General features: G+C 44.5%; 1 protein-coding gene across 1 annotated transcript in view; it reads left to right on the plus strand.

Moving 5' to 3' along the window:
- Nucleotides 1-23,023, plus strand: part of LOC124622739 (dipeptidase 1-like) — a 231,545-nt gene that overhangs the window by 39,276 nt on the left and 169,246 nt on the right. The window contains exon 2 of the mRNA XM_047148529.1: nucleotides 4,971-5,127. Within this exon, the coding sequence (XP_047004485.1) occupies nucleotides 4,971-5,127 (157 nt within the window). The remainder of the gene's footprint in view (nucleotides 1-4,970; nucleotides 5,128-23,023) is intronic.

Genomic DNA, 23,023 nt, shown 5'->3' on the forward strand with positions numbered 1-23,023 from the left:
CGAAGGTAATGAGAAGTAGTAGAAATGAGAACAGTGAGAAACTTAATATCAGAATCGATGGTCACGAAGTAGATGAAGTTAAAGAACTCTGCTACCTAGGCAGTAAAATAACCAATGACGGACGAAGCAAGGAGGACATCAAAACCAGGCTAGCTATGGGAAAAAAGGCACTCCTGGCCAAGAGAAGTCCACTAATATCAAATATCGGCCTCAAATTTGAGGAAGAAATTTCTGAGAATGTACGTGTCGAGTACAGCACTGTATGGTAGTGAAACATGGACTGTGGGAAAACCGGAACAGACGAGAATCGAAGTATTTGAAATGGGGTTTTACAGACGAATGTTGAAAACTAAGTGAACTGATAAGGTAAGGAATGAGGAGGTTCTACGCAGAATCGAAGAGGAATGGAATATGTGGAAAAAACTGATAAGGATGAGGGATAGGATGATGCATCTGTTAAGACATGAGGGAATGACTTTCAAGGTACTAGAGGGAGGTGTAGAGGGTAAAAGCTGTAGCGGAAGACAGAGGATGACACGCGTAAAGCTGAAATACTAAACACCTTTTTCCACAGCTGTTTACAGGGGAAGACCGCACTGCAGTTCCTTCTCTAAATCCTCGCACAAACGAAAAAATGGCTGACATCGGAATAAGCGTCCAAGGAATAGAAAAAGCAACTGAAATCACTCAACAGAGGAAAGTTCACTGGACCTGACGGGATACCAATTCAATTCTACACAGAGTACGCGAAAGAACGTGCTCCCCTTCTAACAACCTTGTACCGCAAGTCTCTAGAGGAACGGAAGGTTCCAAATGATTGGAAAAGAGCACAGGTAGTACCAGTTTTCAAGAAGGATCGTCGAGCAGATGCGCAAAACTATAGACCTATATCTCTGACGTCGATCTGTTGGAGAATTTTAGAACATGTTTTTGCTCGCGTAGCATGTCGTTTCTGGAAACCCAGATCTACTCTGTAGGAATCAACATGGATTCCGGAAACAGCGATCGTGTGAGACCCAACTCGCTTTATTTGTTCATGAGATCCAGAAAATATTAGATACAGGCTCCCAGGTAGATGCCATTTTCCTTGACTTCCGGAAGGCGGAAGGCGTTCGATACAGTTCCGCACTGTCGCCTGATAAGCAAAGTGAGAGCCTACGGAATATCAGAACAGCTGTGTGGCTGGATCATGATGCACAAATTTTAATTGTAAAAGATTTTTGTGCTGCAACACGTGTTAAATATAGTCATCAGCTGTTCAGGAAAGCTGATCCAGTTGCTGTAGAGACCTTTGTAAACCTTATAAAGGAACAAGAGTGGCAAGATGTTTATAGCGCTGATACAGTAGACGATAAATATAATGCTTTTCTCAAGACTTTTCTCATGCTCTTTGAAAGTTGCTTTCCGTTAGAACGTTTAAAACAGGGTACTAGCACAAACAGGCAGCCTGGGTGGCTGACTAGAGGGATAAGAATATCTTGTAGAACAAAGTGGCAATTATATCAAAACGTTAGAAACAGTCAAAATCTAAATGCAGCAGCCCATTACAAACAGTATTGTAAGGTGCTTAAAAATGTTATTAGGAAGGCAAAAAGTATGTGGTATGCAGATAGAATAGCTAAGTCTCAGGATAAAATTAAAACTATATGGTCAGTCGTAAAGGAAGTTGCTGGTCTGCAGAGACAGGTCGAGGATACAGAATCATTGCGTAGTGGGAATGTCCGTGTTACTGGTAAGTCGCATATATGTACAGTATTTAATAATCACTTTCTGAATATAGCAGGTGAACTAAATAGAAACCTAGTCCCAACAGGGAATCATATAGTGCTCTTAGAAAAAAGTGTTCCGAGACTGTTACCTGAAATGCTCCTCCATGATACTGACAAGAGGGAGATTGAGTTAGTAATTAAATCACTAAAGACCAAGAACTCTCATGGATATGATGGGGTATCTAGCAGAATACTGAAGTATTGTTCTATGTATGTTAGCCCAGTTCTCAGCCATATCTGTAACTTTTCCTTTAGGAGTGGTCGGTTTCCTGACCAATTAAAGTACTCGGTAGTGAAGCCACTTTATAAAAAGGGAGACATTGATAATGTTGACAATTTTGGACCTATTTCTATGCCATCGGTGTTTGCTAAAGTTATCGAAAAGGTTGTATATACGAGGTTACTGGAGCATTTAAATTCACCTCATTTGCTGTCAAATGTTCAGTTTGGTTTTAGAAATGGTTTAACAACTGAAAATGCTATATTCTCTTTTCTCTGTGAGGTTTTGGACGGATTAAATAAAAGTTTGCGAACGCTAGGTGTTCTCTTTGATTTAATGAAGGCTTTGATGTTCAGTCCCAATGGGGCACTGTTAAGTGGGGCGTTCCCCAAGGGTCGGTGCTAGGTCCACTGCTGTTTCTTATTTATATAAATGATATGCCTTCTAGTATTACAGGTGATATAAAAATATTTCTGTTTGCTGATGACACCAGCTTGATAGTGAAGGAGCTCGTGTGTAATATTGAAACAGTAACAAATAATGTAATTCATGAAATAAGTTCGTGGCTTGTGCAAAATAATTTGATGCTAAATCACAATAAGACTCAGTTTTTACAGTTTCTAACTCACAATTCAACAAGAACCGATATTTTGATCAGACAGAATAGGCATATTATAAGCGAGACGGAACAGTTCTAGTTCCTAGGCGTTCGGATAGATAGTAAGCTGTTGTGGAAAGCCCATGTCCAGGATCTTGTTCAGAAGCTAAATGCTACTTTATTTACCATTAGAACAGTATCTGAAATAAGTGACACTTCAACACGAAAAGTAGTCTACTTCGCATATTTTCATACGCTTATGTCGTATGGTATTATTTTTTGGGGTAATTCTTCTCATTAAAAAAGGGTACTTTTGGCTCAAAAACGGGCTGTTCGAGCTATATGTGGAGTAAGTTCGAGAACCTCTTGTCGACCCCTATTCAAAAATCTGGGAATTCTGACATTGCCCTCACAGTATATATTTTCTTTAATGTCGTTTGTTGTTAGCAATATTAGCCGATTCCCAAGAGTTAGCAGCTTTCACTCAGTTAATACTAGGCAGAAATCAAATCTGCATGTAGAATGCACTTCCTTGACTCTTGTGCAGAAAGGAGTGCAGTATTCTGCTGCATCCATTTTCAATAAGCTACCACAAGAACTCAAAAATCTTAGCAGTAGCCCAGACTCTTTTAAGTCTACACTGAAGAGTTTCCTCATGGCTCACTCCTTCTATTCTGTCGAGGAGCTCCTGGAAGAGCTAAAAAATTAAGCAAATTCCAGTGTTAAATTGTTGATTTTCTTCATTTAAACTTACGACTTGTCACCTGAATATGTTTTTTTATATTTCATTTTATCTGTTTCTAATATCGTGTTATAATTTCATGTACTGACTCGTTCCATGACCATGGAGACTTCTCCTTAATTTGGTCTCATGGAACAATAAATAAATTTTAAAAAAATTAGAGAGATCCTTGTGTGCACGGAGGCTTTCCGGCAGTCGTTCTTCCCGCGAACCACACGCGACTGGAACAGGAAAGAAAGGTAATGACAGTGGCACGTAAAGTGCCCTCCGCCACACACCGTTGGATGGCTTGCGGGGTATGAATGTAGATGTAGACTGAAATACATTCAGCAAATAATTGAGTAGTTAGGTTGCAAGTGTTAGTCTGAGATGAAGTGGTTAGCACAGGAGAGAAAGTCGTGGTGGGCAGCATCAAACCAGTCAACAAAAGACTGATGACAAAAAAAAGGCCACCCAGATGAACTGAAGGGCTACCAACAAAGTCCCCTCAATAACCATACAGCGAATGTTGCTGTATATATGAGCATCTGTGGAAGGTGCCTGCTTCACGCTATCCTGCTGACTGCTGTTCACCGGCCACGAAGGCCGGGATTTGCACAGCAGTACCTCAACTGGACGTATAGTGAGCCGCGACAGATGTCATTTTGAGGTGGCTCTGCTTTTATTGGTCATCGGAAAGAAACGTCTGTAGACCCTGCAACAATTTTCGGAAGGGTCCAGGCTTGATGAGGGTGCGATATAGTCTGAGAAGTTTTTTTGTGGGATACCTCGGGTGATATTGTCATTCTAGAAGGCACAGTAAATCAACACAAGCATGCTTCTATCACTGAGCATCATGCCCACCCCCACATGCAGTTTGTTTCTCCTTGACACGATGGTATCTACCGGCAGCGCGATGAGACGTGTCACACAACTCGCATTGTACGTGCGCGATTAGAAGAGCGCCAGGATGAGTTTAGTGTGCTCCTCTGGCCACCAAACTCCCCGGATTTAAACCGAATCCAGGATCTGTGAGACCATCTCGATCGGGCCGTTCGTGCTGTGGATTCACAGCCGAGAAACCTAGCGAAGCTGGCCGAGGCACTGGAGTCGGAGCGGCTCCACATCCCTGTCGGTAACTTCCAGAACCTCAGTGGAGTCTCTTCCTGCACGTGTCAGAACCGGCCCCGCTGTAGTAGGTAGCTCTTCAGACTTTTCACAGGTGGTCACATTATGTCACTGGACGGTGGGTAGGCCGGCCGGTGTGGCCGTGCGGTTCTAGGCCCTTCAGTCTGGAACCGCGTGACCGCTACGGTCGCAGGCTCGAATCCTGCCTCGGGCATGAATGTGTGTGATGTCCTTAGGTTAGTCAGGTTTAAGTAGTTCTAAGTTCTAGGAGACTGATGACCTCAGATGTTAAGTCCCACAGTGCTCAGAGCCATTTGACGGTGGGTATTATAGATCTTTTTCTTTAGTTTGTACCTATTTTCCTGAGGATTTGAAAGATGTTGCACCATTTTTTTTTCTAAATTGACATATCGTACGAGACTGTCTTGATTTTTCATATGCGTTGCTTTCATCATCAAGACTAGCGTAACACATAGCCTCAGAACCTCGAGGAGAAGCTACGAGAGCAGTGAGTGTGTTGTGGGTGTTTTCCAGACACAACGACCTTCCGTGGAACATCCGCAAGTTCCTGAAGAACCAGCTGCGCGACTTTCCCTTCCACGAGGACCTGCGCGCGGTGCCTCCCTGGTCCCACAGCGCCTGGTCGCACACCGACCTGCCGCGCCTCCGCCAGGGGATGGTCGCAGCCCAGGTGAGCGCACGCTGCCCGCCGTTGCACAACACAATCGTGACGTGGATGGCTGCCGCCAGTGGTACCGAATACATCGTCATCTCACAATTTTGGCAATCACAGGTCCTTGCGCAAGATTGGAGAACTTGGAGCCTTTAGTTACCCTGCTCAGAACATCAAGAGTGACACTTCCATGCCGGCCGAAGCGGCCGAGCGGTTCTAGGCGCTACAGTCTGGAGCCGATCGACCGCTACGGTCGCAGGTTGGAATCCTGCCTCGGGCATGGATGTGTGTGATGTCCTTAGGTTAGTTAGGTTTAATTAGTTCTAAGTTCTAGGCGACTGATGACCTCAGAAGTTAAGTCCCATAGTGCTCAGAGCAATTTGAGCCATTTCACACTTCCATCACGTGCCGCAAAACAACAAAGATATGTAAAGTTATTCACATTCTCTATTTTCTTCTCTTCCAAAAATAGATTGCTTCACTGTCGTGTTTTTATTTAACCCGAACTCCGAATTTCGTGTTCAGAAGATGTAGTTTCAAGTGGTTCAAATGACTCTGAGCACTGTGGGACTTAACATCTGTGGTCATCGGTCCCCTAGAACTTAGAACTACTTAAAGCTAACTAACCTGAGGACATCATACACATCCATGCTCGAGGCTGGATTCGAACCTGCGACCGTAGCGGTCACGCGGTTCCAAATTGAAGCGCCTAGAACCGCACGGCCACAACGGCCGGCAGATGTAGTTTCCTCTGTACTTCCATGTGGGTTTCAGCCTAAATCCTGGCGAACCAAATTGATACATCTACAGCTCTCATTGGGATAGGGGTGATAACATGGAGAGACAAGGGGGAGGGAGGACGTGGAGAGAGAGAATGGACAGAGAGAGAGTGAGGAGGAGATGGACAGAGGAGGAAGGAGCAGAATGGACATCGGGAGGAGGAGCAGATAGAAGGAAGAGCAGATGGACAGAGAGTAGAGTGTTGGGGGAGATGGATGGAGGGGGGGGGGGGGGGGGAGAGAAGAGCATGGACAGGGAGAGGAGGAAGGAGTACCGTATATGGATCAATTGGAATAAGTACGCACCCAGTTGTAACTCCTCCCTGCTTCCCGAGATTTGCTAAATTACGAGGGCAGTTCAATAAGTAATGCAACACATTTTTTTTCTCGGCCAATTTTGTTGAAAAAACCGGAAATTTCTTGTGAAATATTTTCAAACATTCCCGCTTCGTCTCGTATAGTTTCATTGACTTCCGACAAGTGGCAGCGCTGTACGGAGCTGTTAAAATGGCGTCTGTAACGGATGTGCGTTGCAAACAACGGGCAGTGATCGAGTTTCTTTTGGCGGAAAACCAGGTCATCTCAGATATTCATAGGCGCTTGCAGAATGTCTACGGTGATCTGGCAGTGGACAAAAGCACGGTGAGTCGTTGGGCAAAGCGTGTGTCATCATCGCCGCAAGGTCAAGCAAGACTGTCTGATCTCCCGCGTGCGGGCCGGCCGTGCACAGCTGTGACTCCTGCAATGGCGGGGCGTGCGAACACACTCGTTCGAGATGATCGACGGATCACCATCAAACAACTCAGTGCTCAACTTGACATCTCTGTTGGTAGTGCTGTGACAATTGTTCACCAGTTGGGATATTCAAAGGTTTGTTCCCGCTGGGTCCCTCGTTGTCTAACCGAACACCATAAAGAGCAAAGGAGAACCATCTGTGCGGAATTGCTTGCTCGTCATGTGGCTGAGGGTGACAATTTCTTGTCAAAGATTGTTACAGGTGATGAAACATGGGTTCATCACTTCTAACCTGAAACAAAACGGCAATCAATGCAGTGGCGCCACACCCACTCCCCTACCAAGAAAAAGTTTAAAGCCATACCCTCAGCCGGTAAAGTCATGGTTACAGTCTTCTGGGACGCTGAAGGGGTTATTCTGTTCGATGTCCTTCCCCAAGGTCAAACGATCAACTCTGAAGTGTATTGTGCTACTCTTCAGAAATTGAAGAAACGACTTCAGCGTGTTCGTAGGCACAAAAATCTGAACGAACTTCTCCTTCTTCATGACAACGCAACACCTCACACAAGTCTTCGCACCCGAGAGGAGCTCACAAAACTTCAGTGGACTGTTCTTCCTCATGCACCCTACAGCCACGATCTCGCACCGTCGGATTTCCATATGTTTGGCCCAATGAAGGACACAATCCGTGGGAGGCACTACGTGGATGATGAAGAAGTTATTGATGCAGTACGACGTTGGCTCCGACATCGACCAGTGGAATGGTACCGTGCAGGCATACAGGCCCTCATTTCAAGGTGGCGTAAGGCCGTAGAATTGAATGGAGATTACGTTGAAAAATAGTGTTGTGTAGCTAAAAGATTGGGGAATAACCTGGTGTATTTCAATGCTGAATAAAACAACCCCTGTTTCAGAAAAAAAATGTGTTGCATTACTTATTGAACTGCCCTCGTACAAGTTAACAATGACCGTGAATTATGAATTTTGACCCGTGTCGGGATAAGGCATCCGAATCCGAAGTAAATAATGATTATTCCGCGGGAAACAGGAGACGTTGTAACTTGATCGTTACTGAATGAGTGATTTCATTCAATAACGATCGGTAAATGAAATAATGGAAATAATTTGGAAATAAATTTTGCGAGTGGAAATTTTGCCGAAAGAAATGTATTGTAAAAGCATTAAAAAATTGGTCGCCAGCTCAACTGATGAGCGACATTGCTGTTAAGTACGTGAATAATTGTGTCAAAATTAAAGTTTACCAATTTGTAGCGCAGCTGGTGGAACGGGAACTTTTACGTAAGTGCTGTGTCAGGCTCATATAAAATAACGTCATAACAATCTAACTACACTTAAACCTTAATGGTTAACTTTCAATAAGTATTTTGATAATTATTGTGTTCATAATTTGTCAGCTAAGTGCAATGCTGACAACACAGATAATTATCTGTCGAGATTTTGAATAACAGACTGTCATTCTGTCTTTAAAACTATGTACTTTACACAGTTTAATCTACTGATAATGAAATATATTGCCAATAACTGATTAACTATATTTTGAATGATAATAATTCATTAATTGGGCGATTGTCAGGTAGAATAAGCTTTATAGTTTCATGAAATATCCTTGAACTAACTTCAGCTGAATATGCATTGAAATAAATCTTAATAATCAAATTTATTACTTCAGTCTATTATTAAGTTATTACGGTTGGCGTAAGCTTATTAAGTGCAACAATTAACTACGATAACCAATCGTTCAAAACAGTCTGAAATTTACTCTTCACCGTCTATTCAAATAATTTGATAATTACCATATTTTCTCTTGATAATGGCGTGACACACCCGGTTCAGTAGCTAAGGATCGGAAGGAACCTACTTGGTGTTATCGTCGGGTGGAATTTAACTGCAACACTTCGATTATAAAGTGCTTGTTATTAATTGTTCAACTTCAGAGGAAAGCACAGTCACTGGTAAGCCTTCTACAATTTTATCCTACGAAAATTACGTAGATCTTACTTCCCTCGTTGTCGGTGGTTCGACGGAAGTCCTCGGCGGCGAAACAATGTGGCAGCGGGCCTTTACTGTTGTGACTTGGGCCCACAGTGCGCTTCATATTTAAGCCCTCGTTTCTTCAGCACTATGCTCATTAATCCATAATAGCTTGCCCGGCCGTGCTTCCAGATTGCCGACCATTTCTTTCCCGTCGTACTTAGATCCACACACTAGCCGTTAGATGTAACACAGCTAGGAATAGCCGCACTGACTGCACGTCTTACTCCGAGCACGGCGTCACTGCTACTACTGCCCGCTGGCGCGCTCCCGCGCCCAGCAGCGCGACAAAACAATCTCTCTGACTTCAACGTTAACTAAATATGCCCTGAATTGCCAGTGTTAAATGTTACATAATTTAAACATAGTATTTACAATACATATTTACACTAGACAATACATGGTATACAGTTTCATGTGTTAAATAAGTGAAAAAATTCATAGCAAGGACTGCGTTGTAGCGCGACTGTGATGAAGATTAATGGGCAAAGAGTAACGCCATGTTGCACAAATGCCTGTCTTTTAAATCGTATGGTATAATATACGGATCTGTAGTGCCTGTGCATGTGTATGGGCCGCCCCGTGCAACAAGCTACAACGTCAGTTAAAGTGTATCCTGACACGCCTAGGTAATGCGGAATTGACCGCTAGCTGCCACGAGAGGCAGGCCTGTCAGTATAACGGACGCTAAACGTCTGCTGTTTGATTGTGGGAGATCTTCGTGGACTAGTGGTCATGGATGTTCCACTATCGTTTCTAAATTCATATAGGAGACCCTCTTCTCTACGCATCTCCAGAGGTAACAACTTACACATCACCGGAACACATATGTATGCGTGGATTTGATGGTCCAAGAGATCAATCTCATGGTAGTGATCAACTCTTCTATCAACCAGCTTGAAATGACAACTCTTGATTAAGACTGTGCCACAATATTCAGCCGCGGAGAATACTAGAGCCAGTGATGAGATACGAAGAATTTCAATAGTTCCTCCACAAGTAGTTTCACAGAGCTTCTGATTTACGTTATTACGAGGTGATATTTTGACTGTGTTATTATCAAGGTGCTACAGAAGAATGCAGAAGATTAGGTGGGTAGACCACTTTAACTAATGAGGAGATATTGAGTAGAATTGGAGAGAAGAGAAATTTGTGGCACAACTTGACTAGAAGAAGGTAGGGCATATTCTGAGGCATCAAGGAATCACCAATTTAGTACTGGTGGGCAGCGTGAAGGGTAAAAATCGTAGAGGCAGACCAAGAGATGAATACACTAAACAGATTCAGAAGGATGTAGATTGAAGTAGGTACTGGGAGATGAAGAAGCTTGCACAGGATAGAGTAGCATGGAGAGCTGCATCAAACCAGTCTCAGGGCGAAGACCACAACAACAACATTATCAACGTATGCTCTGATTGTAACGGGACGGTCAAGTGTCCCCCTTAGAGACTTGGGGTCATCCTTATGATTCGAGGAAACACCTCGAAGCAGCTCACCTGTTGTTACTTTGTCACTGTCTTTGCCTGCAGGTTGCGCATGCGTAGAATAATTGTGGATATCGTAATACGATGCAGCACCAAGGGCACTGATGCCTGGCCCCCCGCTGTAGGTCCTCGTTCCACGTAAGATGTTTAGCAACAACTGACTGTTTCTCTTCACACTTGCACAACCTTGTCAGAGAATTTTTGTGTTTTCCAATACTATTCAAATTATGAAACAGTAAATTACGAGTGACTGCGACCTATTTCAAGAAGTGTTTGCAGTTCTCCGTGTCTAGTTTACTAAACAAAACATAACATTCTTCAGAATGTTTAGCTATGGCCAGAAGACGATACTGACACAACGTGTAACGTCAGAATGACTTTAGGGTAAAATACTTTTTTCAATCCTGGTATATACCTCAAAGTGATTGCTCATTACTCTGGTACAAAGATTTACATTTGGGTTTTTGGTAGAACTTGGTCCTTCAGCCAAACAGCAAGATCACTACTTACGCATCATCATTTTATAAGCCTACAGTAATGTAATTTTAATGGTGTGCAAAATTTATTGTTCATCCACTGAAGCGCCAAATAAACTGGTACAGGCATGCGTATTCTAATACAGAGGTAAGTAAACAGACCGAAAACGGCACTGCGCTCGGCAACGCCTACATAAGACAACATGTAGAAATGGGATATTTGTGGTAAGTTACTATGGGACCAAACTGCGGAAGTCAACTGTCCCTAGACAACATGTGTGGTGCAGTTCTTAGATGCGTTACTGCTGCTACAATGGCAGGTTATCAAGAGTTAAGTGAATTTGAACATGGTGCTGTAGTCGGCCCACGAGCAATGGGACACGGCGTCTTCGAGGAAGTGATGAAGTGGGGATTTTCCCGTACGACCATTTCACGAGTGTACCGTGAATATCAGGAATCCGGTAAAACATCAAATCACGGACATCGCTGCGACCGGATAAAGATCCTACAAGAACGGGACCAACGACGGTGGAAGACAATCCTTCAACGTGACAGAAGCGCAGCACTTCCGCAAATTGCTGCAGATTTCAGTGCTGGGGCATCGAGAAGTGTCGCCGTGCGAACTATTCAATGAAACATCCTCGATATGTGTAACCTTGATGACTGCACGACACAAAGCCTTGCGCCTCGGCTGCGCCCGAAAAAAAAGTTCAAATGTGTGTGAAATCTTATGGGACTTAACTGCTAAGGTCATCAGTCCCTCAGCTTACACACCTAAATTATCCTAAGGACAAACACACACACCCATGCCCGACGGAGGACTTGAACCTCCGCCGGGATCAGCCGCACAGGCCATGACCTGCGCCCGTCAACAGCGACATTGTACTGTTGATGACCGGAAATATGTTGCCTGTTCGGGCGAGTCTCGTTTCAAATTCTATCGAGCGTATGGGCGTGTACGGATATGAAGACGACCTCATGACTCCATGGACCCTGCATGTCAGCAGGGGACTGTTCAAGTTGGCGAATGTTCTGTAATGGTGTGGGGTTTGTGCAGTTGGAATGATATGGGACCCCTGATACGTCTAGATACGACTCTGACAGGTGACACGGACGTAAGCATCCTGTCTGATCACCTGCATGAATTCATGTCCATAGTGCATTCCGACAACGTTGGGCAATTCTACCAGGACAATGGGACACCCCACATGTCCAGAATTGCTGCAGAGTTGCTCCAGGAACATTCTGCTGTTTAAACACTTCCGCTGGCCACAAAACTCCCCACACATGAACATTATTGGGCATATTTGGGATGCCTTGCAACCCCCTCGGACTCTTATGGATTTATGGACAGCCCTGCAGGATTCATGGTGTCAGTTCCCTCCAGCACTACTTCAGACATTAATCGAGCCCATGCCACATCGTGTTGCAGCATTTCTGCTTGCTCGCTTGGTCCCTATACGATGTTAGGCAGGTGTACGAATTTCTTTGGCTCCTCAGTGTAGAGAAGCCACGTTAAAAACCTCTCCATGCTAGTTGCAGAACGCGGTCCTGGGACTTCACGAGACAGCAATAGTAAGACGGGACTGCACCATAAGTAACATGAGTCCTCTCGAGACAACGATTATAGTGGTGGCTGTAATACCGAGCGCATAAAGTCTGCAGATCGTAATGGCGGTCTATGAAAAATGCCAGAGCTACAAAAGTGCGATGAATTCCATTAAAATCTATTGAATTTCTAGAAATGGAATGTTAAAAAAATATCACATATTCCTACAGGAGGTAGTATTGGTCAAAACTAGAGGCAAAGTTCCTATAATTACACATCCGAAAATCAATACCTGTTTACCTGTTGAGATATGGATCGTTTTACTTACGACGAGTAACGCATAGTTTTCTATGGTGTATGCCGCGTAACAAGAGACTGCGCAATAAATTAGCGCGGTAGATTGCTTCAGTATCAATGTATGGGAATGAACTGTTGGTGACAGTCTCATAGGGCCAAAATCTTTTCCAAGCAGGGTAACAGCTGCTCTGTATCATAGATTTCTGAACTGTGAATTACTACTGCTACCGGGGGATGTCACTCTTGCACAAAGACAACGACTGTGATTTATACAGCAGGGGGCACCACCCCATTTTCTATAGATCGTGTGACAGAGCGATTGCGAAGAAAAACTGAAAAATGCCCCATGATGTGTGGTAATCACATGCAGCGCTGCCTGTAATTTCTATTTCTACGTAACAGAAATTGGAAAGAGAGAACAAACTGACCCGTATATCTAAAGACACTGGTTTCAACACAATTGGTTATAATTACTTTTTTCCTAGTTTTGACCAAATGTAGAACATTACAGCAAATTTCATTCATAAAACCCTACTTCCTTTAACAACGTCTCACACCTTAACTCTCTTTGTAGGTATCACCTCTGAGTCCACGAGAGTGCATTCATTCTGTGAAAGCAGCAACACAAATCATCATCTCTTTTTGAAAATAACAGTTTCAGTTGAATTAGCCTAAATAAAATAGCCGAAAAATACGCTGTGCTATATTTCTCGCCTAAAATGTAAAAAGGAAAAGAAAATCAAAAAATAAAAGAAAAGAAAACGGGAAAAAGGTACCAGTAGTTTGGAAAGTAAGTAGGCCCTTAGTGACGACTTAGTCTTTCATTGAAGGGGTCGGGTATTTGCGGCTGTGGGGCTTCCCGAGGTCCCAGTTGCCGGCTTTACTTTTGCTCGTTAACTGTATGAGCGTTATTATGGCTTGGGAAAGCGATAAAGCGCAGCACAGTAGAGTTAAAATCGCGCTCCTAGGCGGCTGGGTTGCAGGACTTCTGATCCGCTTCCCAGCTCGTTGAATTCACTCGATGCGACATGTATAGCTGGAGACATTAATCAGTAATTGCTTAGAAGCGATGATATTGGCCCATGTGCCCTCCGAATTCATCCACGACGCCGTCTGAGGTCAGTAAAAGTTTCAGAGTAATGGAAAAAAGTATGTCTACAAACTGGAAGGACGTGTAGAATATTGTACCAGGGATAAATAATTAAGCTCTCAGAGAAATGTAGTTGACCTCAGCCGAAATTGTGTGAGTGAAATAGGCAGTTCCAGATAATTTTAAAACTGGGGAAACGACAGCTAAAATATACGTAATTGACATATAGTACAACAAGTGTTTAAATACAGGCGTTAAAACTATTGCAGTATGAAAATGTATGAAATGTCGAGTACTCCGCTGTAGTGTCGCTTGTTTAACTCGATCAGAGACGCACACAACAGGCTTTTGTAAATACATACAGTGTTATGTAGTATAAAGAGTTGTTACAAAATGCCACACAGTGGAAGCTGGCGTGGCCAGGCAAAGTTCTCAGCCCTCATCAATTGATAAAATCAGTCCACAATGATGAATGTCCAGTCTGTGTTAAAATCACGAATTGTCATAATCCTACCGATTAAAATGTGTTCCCGACAGGCTATCTCATGCAACAGACATGCCCCTCGCAAACGTTATCCAGGAAAGTATTCGGTCCGAAAGCCGACACACTTATGTGCTTTCTACAAGACATAAACCCTATTTGACTGTACAACAGGTTTTATTGTGCAATCTAGATTTCAGCCTTAGTACATTATTGAGCGTTAAATGTATTACAAATCATTACACTTGAGTAGACCCCAAGTCATCGTCAAACAAGAATATTTTGTTTTCTTCATTGAACTTCAATTCCCCATCCGGGGCAGGCTGGCAGCAGCATAGGCACTGCTCTTCAGCCAAGAGACAGAACAGAGAGACATTTAAAACAACATAAAGGAAAAAATGGGGAAACAGAGATTCAAAAAATGGGAAACATAATGGAAGATAGCATGCAAAAGGGGGTGGCTGTAAAAAGGGAGAGAAAAAGCTAAAAAAGTGTACACAAAATACCACACACTGTAACGATCGAAAGAACACAACGCCAAGTACGACCGGAGCATAAAAGCTGCGATGGGTGGTGTAGCTTATAACAATCATGGACAGCAACACTATGTACAAGTCCAGCACACGATTAAAATCACAGCACTTGACATCACTGTAGAGGAGTACTGAACACAACAATGACGAAGAACCAAATGAGAGGATCTGCCAGGGGTATGGATACAATGGAGAAGGGAAGAAAGGGGGGAACGGGCAGCGCGAGAGGGGGCGGAGAAGGGGAGAGAGGGTGGGGGGCTCGCCGAAAGGGGCTGGGGAGGCATGGTGGGGGAGTGAAATAGCCGCAGAGGGGCTGCAGAGACTCAGGGGGGAGAGGGGGAAATACCACTCTGGAGGAAGAAGGGGAGAGGAAAAGTGGGGCCCTGGGGAGGGGGCAACAAGGACAGGCTACAATTGTCGGAAGGGTAGATGTCATGGCAAAGTTCATCATCCAGGAGGATGAGTTGCCAGAAAATGGCCTGATGAAGGCGATGAAGGGTGTGGAGGTGGAGAGAGGGAGCGATACAGCGATAGAGGCGCGGCAGTGGGTGGGGTGTGAAGGAAGGCACCAGGGGGTGGAGGTATCGATCCTGCAGACAGTGTAAAGGATGCGGATATTTTCTACAAAAGGGCGGAGGTGGGGGAAGGGAATGAGGTCATGGAGGAGTCGTGTTGGGGATGGAAGGGGGATATGTGGCGTTCTTGGATTTGGAGTACCTTATAAGGATGGGGGAGGAGGGAGGAATGGAGATCCAGTCAACGTTGGTATAACAGAGGACAGGTGAGGGATTTGTAGGTGTGGAGGATGGTGGAAGGATGCAATCCCCATGCCCGGCAGAAGTTTCAAGAGGGCTTTCTGCTTGACGATGAGGTGTCCAGGTGTGACGGTCGTCGGTTTGGCCAAGGTATCTCAGGGTGGGGGCGAGCTGAATGGGACGACCATAAATGGTAGGGTACAAGTAATGGAGACAGAAGGAGCAAGTGGTGGAGCCTATGATGATTGCCAGGGTCTTGGATCATCAAAACATGTATCTTCGGTTATATAAATAAGTTTTGTCGAAGTAAATGCGAGAACCCTTGTGTAGTATGCTAATTTCCTGGCAGTTAGCATGACTCAGTTGCTTTGGTTATGGGAAAATAGATGGTCAAATGGCAGGTTTTAAACTTTGCTACACTGTTTCTGGCAGCCACTGTCAATGGCTGTTCGCGCTATTCTGTCCCACGTTAGCCTCTCTACGTCTGCGTAGCGTAACTACTGCAGCCCACAGCTGTCCCATCAGAAATTATTGCTCCCCACAGTTCCCTTAATTACCAAATTAACTATTCCTTGACGATTTAGTATGTTTCTCTAACAACCTACCCCCTCTGTAAGCCAAGTTGTGCCATATATTTATTTTCCCCTGGATTCGATTGAGCCCTCGTCATTTGTTACTCCACCTACCTATTTAATCTTCACCATTTTTGTCCGTCCTGTGTATCTTTTGCTCGTACTGTGTCTCATCCACGTTTAGCTTCGGTGTAAGGTTCACTGCAGAGAAATACCCTGAGATAAAATCTGCAAACAGTTTCATTTAAATTCGACGTTAACAAATTTTATTCTCAGAAAAGCTTTCGTTCCTCTTAAGAGTCCGCATTTATATCCTTTTTCGTTTGTGCGTCGTCCTAGCAATCTCCTAATCTAATCTATTTCCGCGGCAATGACTAATTCAATAAGAATAAGAATGTACCGTATTACCCATATTTTACTTTTGGTGATACTCGTCTGATAATCTCTTTCCTTGAAATGAGTACGTCCATTTCGCTCCAATGGTCAACGTTCTTTACGGACTCTGACAGAATTGTAATATCATTGGAAAATCTCAAAGTTTCTGTTTCTTCTCCCTGAAATTTAATTTACTTTTCCAAATTCTTACTCAGATACTGGTTACTTACTGTATGAAAATTTGTATGTGCGTTAATTTACAATTTCTTGAGGTGGTGACTGCGGAGGAATAAATTCCACTGTACATAGCCTCATGGAAACTGCCTCTTCGAGCAAACAGACTCTATATTTACAAGAACAGCGGGCGACAGATTTCGTCGAGGGGAACCTCAATCAACTTGTACAACATTTATCTGTTACTCCACGCACACATCGATCACAGGACCAGAAGGTCCAGCCAACGAGGTACAGTGAGTTTGCTGATCGAGGAAAGCCGCCCCAAAATTTGTACCGGATGCGTAAATACAAAAGCCGTACGATATTTCGGTAAAACGTTTCCAATAAATCGTCACATTATCAATTTGTAATTTTTTTCCTAAGTTTCTGTCAGTACTGCGAGTAGGCAAAAGTCTTATTAGGGATCACAAAATTAACGGATTACATGAAGTGTGAAGAATGTACAACGTTTACTGGGTACGCTACCTCCAGTAAGACCGACTAAATAGGAAAGTTTTCTCGTGTTGGAACTTTTCCATTACACAGTGTCAGTGGCTACGAAGTCTTTCGCGACGTATTTCCTGAGTAAAAATTTTCTCGGTGTACATGCCGCGTCAAATCAGGATAAATCTCCAAGCTTTCGACCACTACCTCCATGGTCGTCGTCAGGGCTAAAACTGACTGTCGTGAACTAGCGAGGTTCCCACTTTTATATGCAAAGGACGGCTTCTTATTGGCTGGAATACGTCATCGATATGGCGCGTAGCGAAGTGGTGCCCTCTACTTCCATAGATGTAGTTGCTATCCCGCGTTGCTTGCAGCGCCATCCCTTAAATCAGGAGGTAAAGTGCGAGAAGTTTTTCTCTGCGAATTTTCTTTATCCAGTGCACTCTTCCAAGTGTTGCTAAGTGCATAGCCGTTGTCTCTATTAAAGTTATTATCGCTAAGTCTAATTTCGACTGCTTGCCGGATCACAGAGTCCCAGTAATTCGATGTGTGGGCTATTACTCTGGTTTCTTCAAATAAAATCTTATGCTTGTTAAGCAGGCTATGTTCAGCCACCGCTGATTTTCCCAAATACCTGTATTTCAGGTGGCGTTGGTGCTCGATGCAGCGGTCGGCAACGGTTCTTACAGACTGGCCCACGTAATTCTTGCCGCATTCGCAAGGAATAGTATAAATTCCCGGCACTCTTAAGCCGAGACTATCTTTGACTGGTCTCAACATTTCCTTAATTTTCCTAGGTGGTCGGAAAACTGGTTTTATTCCTTGCCTCTTCAGTACTCTGGCTATCTTGCTCGTTGTAGCACTGCAAAAAGGAAGCCGCGCTATGTGTTGGTCCTCTTCTTGTATGTGGCCGGCATCGTGTCTCACTTTCTTGGACAATACTGATTTAATTTCACCGGCATATAAAAGTGGGAACCTCGCTAGTTCACAACAGTCAGTTTTAGCCCTGACGACCATGGAGGTAGTGGTCGAAAGCTTGGAGATTTATCCTGATTTGACGCGGCATGTACACCGAGAAATTTTTACTCACACAGTGTCAGTGTTGTGTGTTCTACATCTACGTCCATAGGCCTACGTTGAAAGCCATTTTGAAGTGCATGGCAGAGGTGATTCCTCATCGTACGACGTTGTGAAGTTTGTTTCGGTTTGTTTCGTTATAGAATACCGGAAGAATGGCTAATACACTACTGGCCATTAAAATTGCTACGCCACAAAGATGGCGTGCTACAGACGCGAAATTTAAACGACAGAAACAAGAGGCTGTGATATGCAAATTATTAGTTTTTCAGAGCATTCACACAAGGTTGGGGCCGGTACCGACACCTACAACGTGCTGACATGAGGGAAGTTTCCAACCGATTTCTCATACACAAACAGCAGTTGACCGGCGTTGCCTGGTCAAACGTTGTTGTGATGCGTCGAGTAAGGAGGCGAAATACGTACCATCACTTTTCCGACTTTGATAATGGTCGGATTGTAGCCTATAGCGATTGCGATTTCTCGTATCGGGACATTGCTGCTCGCGTTGGTCGAGATCCAATGACTGTTATCAGAATATGGAATCGGTGGGTTCAGGAGGGTAATACGGAACGCCGTGCTGGATCCCAACGGCCTCGTATCACTAGCAGTCGAGATGACAGGCATCTTACCCGCATGGTTGTAACGGATCGTGCAGCCACGTCTCGATCCCTGAGTCAACAGATGGCGATGTTTGCAAGACAACAACCATCTGCACGAACAGTTCGACGACGTATGCAGCAGCATGCACTATCAGCTCGGAGACCATGGCTGTGGTTACCCTTGACGCTGTATCACAGACAGGAGCGCCCGCGATGGTGCACTCAACGACGAACCTGGGTGCACGAATGGCAAAACGTCATTTTTTCGGATGAATCCAGGTTCTGTTTACAGCATCATGATGGTCGCATCCGTATTTGGCGACATCGCGGTGAACGCACATTGGAAGTGTGTATTCGTCATCGCCATACTGGCGTATGTCCCGGCGTGATGGTATGGGGTGCCATTGCTTACACGTCTCGGTCACCTCTTGTTCGTATTGACGGCTCTTTGAACAGTGGACGTTAAATTTCAGATGTGTTACGACCCGTGGCTCTACCCTTCCATCGATCCATACGAAACCTTACATTTCAGCAGGATAATGTACGACTGCATGTTGTAGGTCCGATACGGGCCTTTCTGGATACAGAAAATGTTCGACTTCTGCCCTGGCCAGCACATTCTCCAGATCTCTCACTAATTGAATATGTCTGGTCAATGGTGGCCGAGCAACTGGCTCGTCACAATACGCCAGTCACTACTCTTGATGAACTGTGGTATCGTGTTGAAGCTGCATGGGCAGCTGTACCTGTACACGCCATCCAAGCTCCGTTTGACTCAATGCCCAGGCGTATCAAGGCCGTTATTACGGCCAGAGTTGGTTGTTCTGGGTACTGATTTCTCAGGATCTATGCACCCAAATTGCTTGAAAATGTAATCAAATGTCAGTTCTATTATAATATATTTTTCCAATGAATACCCCTTGATCATCTGTATTTCTTTTTGGTGTAGCAATTTTAATGACCAGTAGTGTAAAATCCCTCTGTGCACTCTGTAATTACACTGTCTAACGAAAATACATGTCGGATGTCGATGTATCTTTGTAGAAGTACACATCACGGGGGGTATATAAATGATTAGAGTTGCAGTTCTCTGTCGTAGGTACAACAGCCACCAGAGAGGGTTAGTGTTGTTCGCTTTATCACCAGCTGACAGAGTTTGAAAGAGGGCTACTTGAGGGTCTCAATTCTGCCGGACGGTCAGATCGTGCAATATCGAGCTTTGTGGAGCAATCGATTGTGACGTTTGCCCGATGTTGGACGGCTTGGGTAGGTGGGGGCAACAGGCATACGGGTCGTGGAGGTTGCGGTCGACGACGTCTGACTGCCACAAGGTATGATCGCCGAATATCGCACCAGGCATATCGCACCCCCTTTACATTTGCGCCCGCCATCCGATAACAAGTAATGCACTCCCTGCAACATTCGCAATCGTCCCGCACCATTGGCGCGGAGGCTAGCCGCACCCGGAATAGGGAATTACTCTCCCATGCGTAGCCTGCCGTTGACACCACAACACAAGCGGGTGCGTTTGGAGTGACGCCGCGTCCGGGAAGTATAGACTGCTGATGAATTGCTCCTGTTTGCTTTCAGCGATGGTGTTCTGGAGTAGCCCGGATGGCCGTCGTTGGTAAGCATGGCGGCCATCGGGCAGGTCCCATTGTCCTTCCGTTTTGGGGATGCCCAATGGTGCGCCACGGGCATCCTGTTCCCTCATGTGTTACCTCTCATGCGACAGTATCCTGGAGCCACTTTTCAACAGGACAATGCTCATCCACACATGGCACTTGTCTCTATGACCAGTATACATCATGGTGTGGTACCCTGTGGCCTGAAATACCCCAGACGCGTTCCCGATAAGACGTGTTTGGACTAGCTCGGATGTCCCAGCACCGGCGATATCGAGGACCGGTTACAACAGTGGTACGGTTGGGAGCAGGATACAGGGGCTGCTGGAGTGGAAGGCTGAGCAACAAATTGAGGATAGAATGTAAAATTTAATTTATTACGCAAGAAAATTCATCCAAGGTACTGGTAACAACATATTGACATATAACTTGTTCAGTTTAAATGTACATCAGCTGATTTAACTTGAATCATCAACAAGTTATCTAATATCAAACAATCTGCAAATATGAGACTTAAACCATTCCCAAAATTTTAATGCTTGTAAAATGTTATTACGAAACACAGAAAATTACCAAACTAGTCGCTGTATTTAAGCCTTACATAACCTAATGGGCACAATGGCTTACAGGTTCAAATGGTTCAAATGGCTCTCACCACTATGGGACTCAACTTCTGAAGTCATCAGTCCCCTAGAACTTAGAACTACTTAAACCTAACTAACCTAAGGACATCACACACATCCATGCCCGAGGCAGGATTCGAACCTGCGACCATAGCGGTCTCGCGGTTCCAGACTGTAGCGCCTAGAACCGCACGGCCACTCCGGCCGGCTGGCTTACAGGAAATAATTTCACAGACGTATAGAAATATCTGCCCACTACAGCACTTGTGTGCCACAATGATTCACAGAACCAACTCATATAGTTAAATGCTAAATATTACCCACAATGGCGCTTGCGTTATAATCTTACATAGCACACCGATTTACCAAGACAATGCAATTAATGTCAAGTAAAATCTCGTCCAGAATAACGAGTGCTCTACCACTGATTAAACTATTCAGAATCAGTAATGAACTGTTTTACAAGGCAAGCACATTCAGATCAGACAAGTTAACAAGACAGTGCCTCCATTTGAATGTTATCACATAAATCCAACAATAGGCTAGACGGTGTTTCTAAAAGGATTGATAACAAGTTACCGCACTGTTAGCGGTTGGCACTAAACCCCTGGCGTGCGATAGATGTGTGGGCCAGAAACCACGTTGCAACAGGAGCCGTTAACAACAGTACCCACAGAACTCTTTCTAAAACCACACCGTGAAATGACGTCAAAGGGGTTTCCAAAACAGTTTAACACTCAACAGCAGTGAGTAAGAGAAAAGGACCAAAAAACAAACACACACGGCACTTACAATTAGACTTGAATTATTCCAGCTGTGGTTAAGATTGAATTAATTTCAATCCAACAGGTAAACAATGGTGTCACAGTAGACTTAAACTTTACTTGACTAGCGTGACAATTTCAGCGTCCCTTAACTGACATAAGTTCAGCAACAAACTGAAATGCAATTTATAGACACTCAAGTAAGGGTATTGTGAAACACTTCACTAACAATTTAAGCAAACACGCCCACATAGGCACTCCATTTCATACGTAAATCAACCAGGGCACAAGTCAGTATTTCGACACGCGACGTGGGAACACTCACTGCTCAGCAGCGCTAGCCAGAATACGACAGAAAGAAGTCTCGCTGTAACTCCACCAGATAAAGATGCACCAAACTAACAGCTCACCTTTAACAATATTAATCCAAATGCCGCTAATAAGGTAATGGCCAGAATAACACCAGTCCGTAGTCACAGCGTGAGGAAGGTTGAACTCGTAAACAGAACGAACGACAGCGACTCACTGCAGCAACTCCAGTTCCGCCGCTCGGCCGGCCCCAATGCAACTGCCACACTCACACAACTTGCCGACGCGACTTCCGCGATCTTCCGGCGTCGCTCCGCCCAGGCCCGCTCGTCTCTTTCTGTGCCCGAGACTCGCTTTCGGCTTCCCGCACGTAATCCCACAGGGCGCACCAACCCGCGCACCGTAAGGGAATCGAAAGAGATCGAATACACTACACCGGAACAGTCAAATCGCAGAAGTACACGGCACAAACAGCTGCGGGCCGTTTTGCCCCATCAGAGGATTCACCGACTTACGAGACTCTTCCCAACCAAATCAGTTAATGGTTCCAGGCAACCTCACACTAATAAGTGAACACATACTGCCACATTATTTGTAAATTTAGGTCAGTATTGTATTCACTGTAATAACATCACAAACCCCCTCAACCCATGAAGTTGTTGTTGTTGTTGTGGTCTTCAGTCCTGAGACTGGTTTGACGCAGCTCTCCATGCTACTCTATCCTGTGCAAGCTGCTTCATCTCCCAGTACCTACTGCAACCTACGTTCTTCTGAATCTACTTAGTGTATTCATCTCTCGGTCTCCCTCTATGATTTTTACCCTCCACGCTGCCCTCCAATACTATATTTGTGATCCCTTGATGCCTCAGAACATGTCCTACCAACCGATCCCTTCTTCTGGTCAAGTTGTGCCACAAACTCCTCTTCTCCCCAATCCTATTGAATACTTCCTCATTAGTTATGTGATCTACCCATCTAATCTTCAGCATTCTTCTGTAGCACCACATTTCGAAAGCTTCTATTCTCTTCTTGTCCAAATTATTTATCGTCCATGTTTCACTTCCATACATGGC

This window comes from Schistocerca americana, chromosome 7, assembly GCF_021461395.2.
Source record: "Schistocerca americana isolate TAMUIC-IGC-003095 chromosome 7, iqSchAmer2.1, whole genome shotgun sequence".
In the NCBI taxonomy this organism is placed as follows: domain Eukaryota; kingdom Metazoa; phylum Arthropoda; class Insecta; order Orthoptera; family Acrididae; genus Schistocerca; species Schistocerca americana.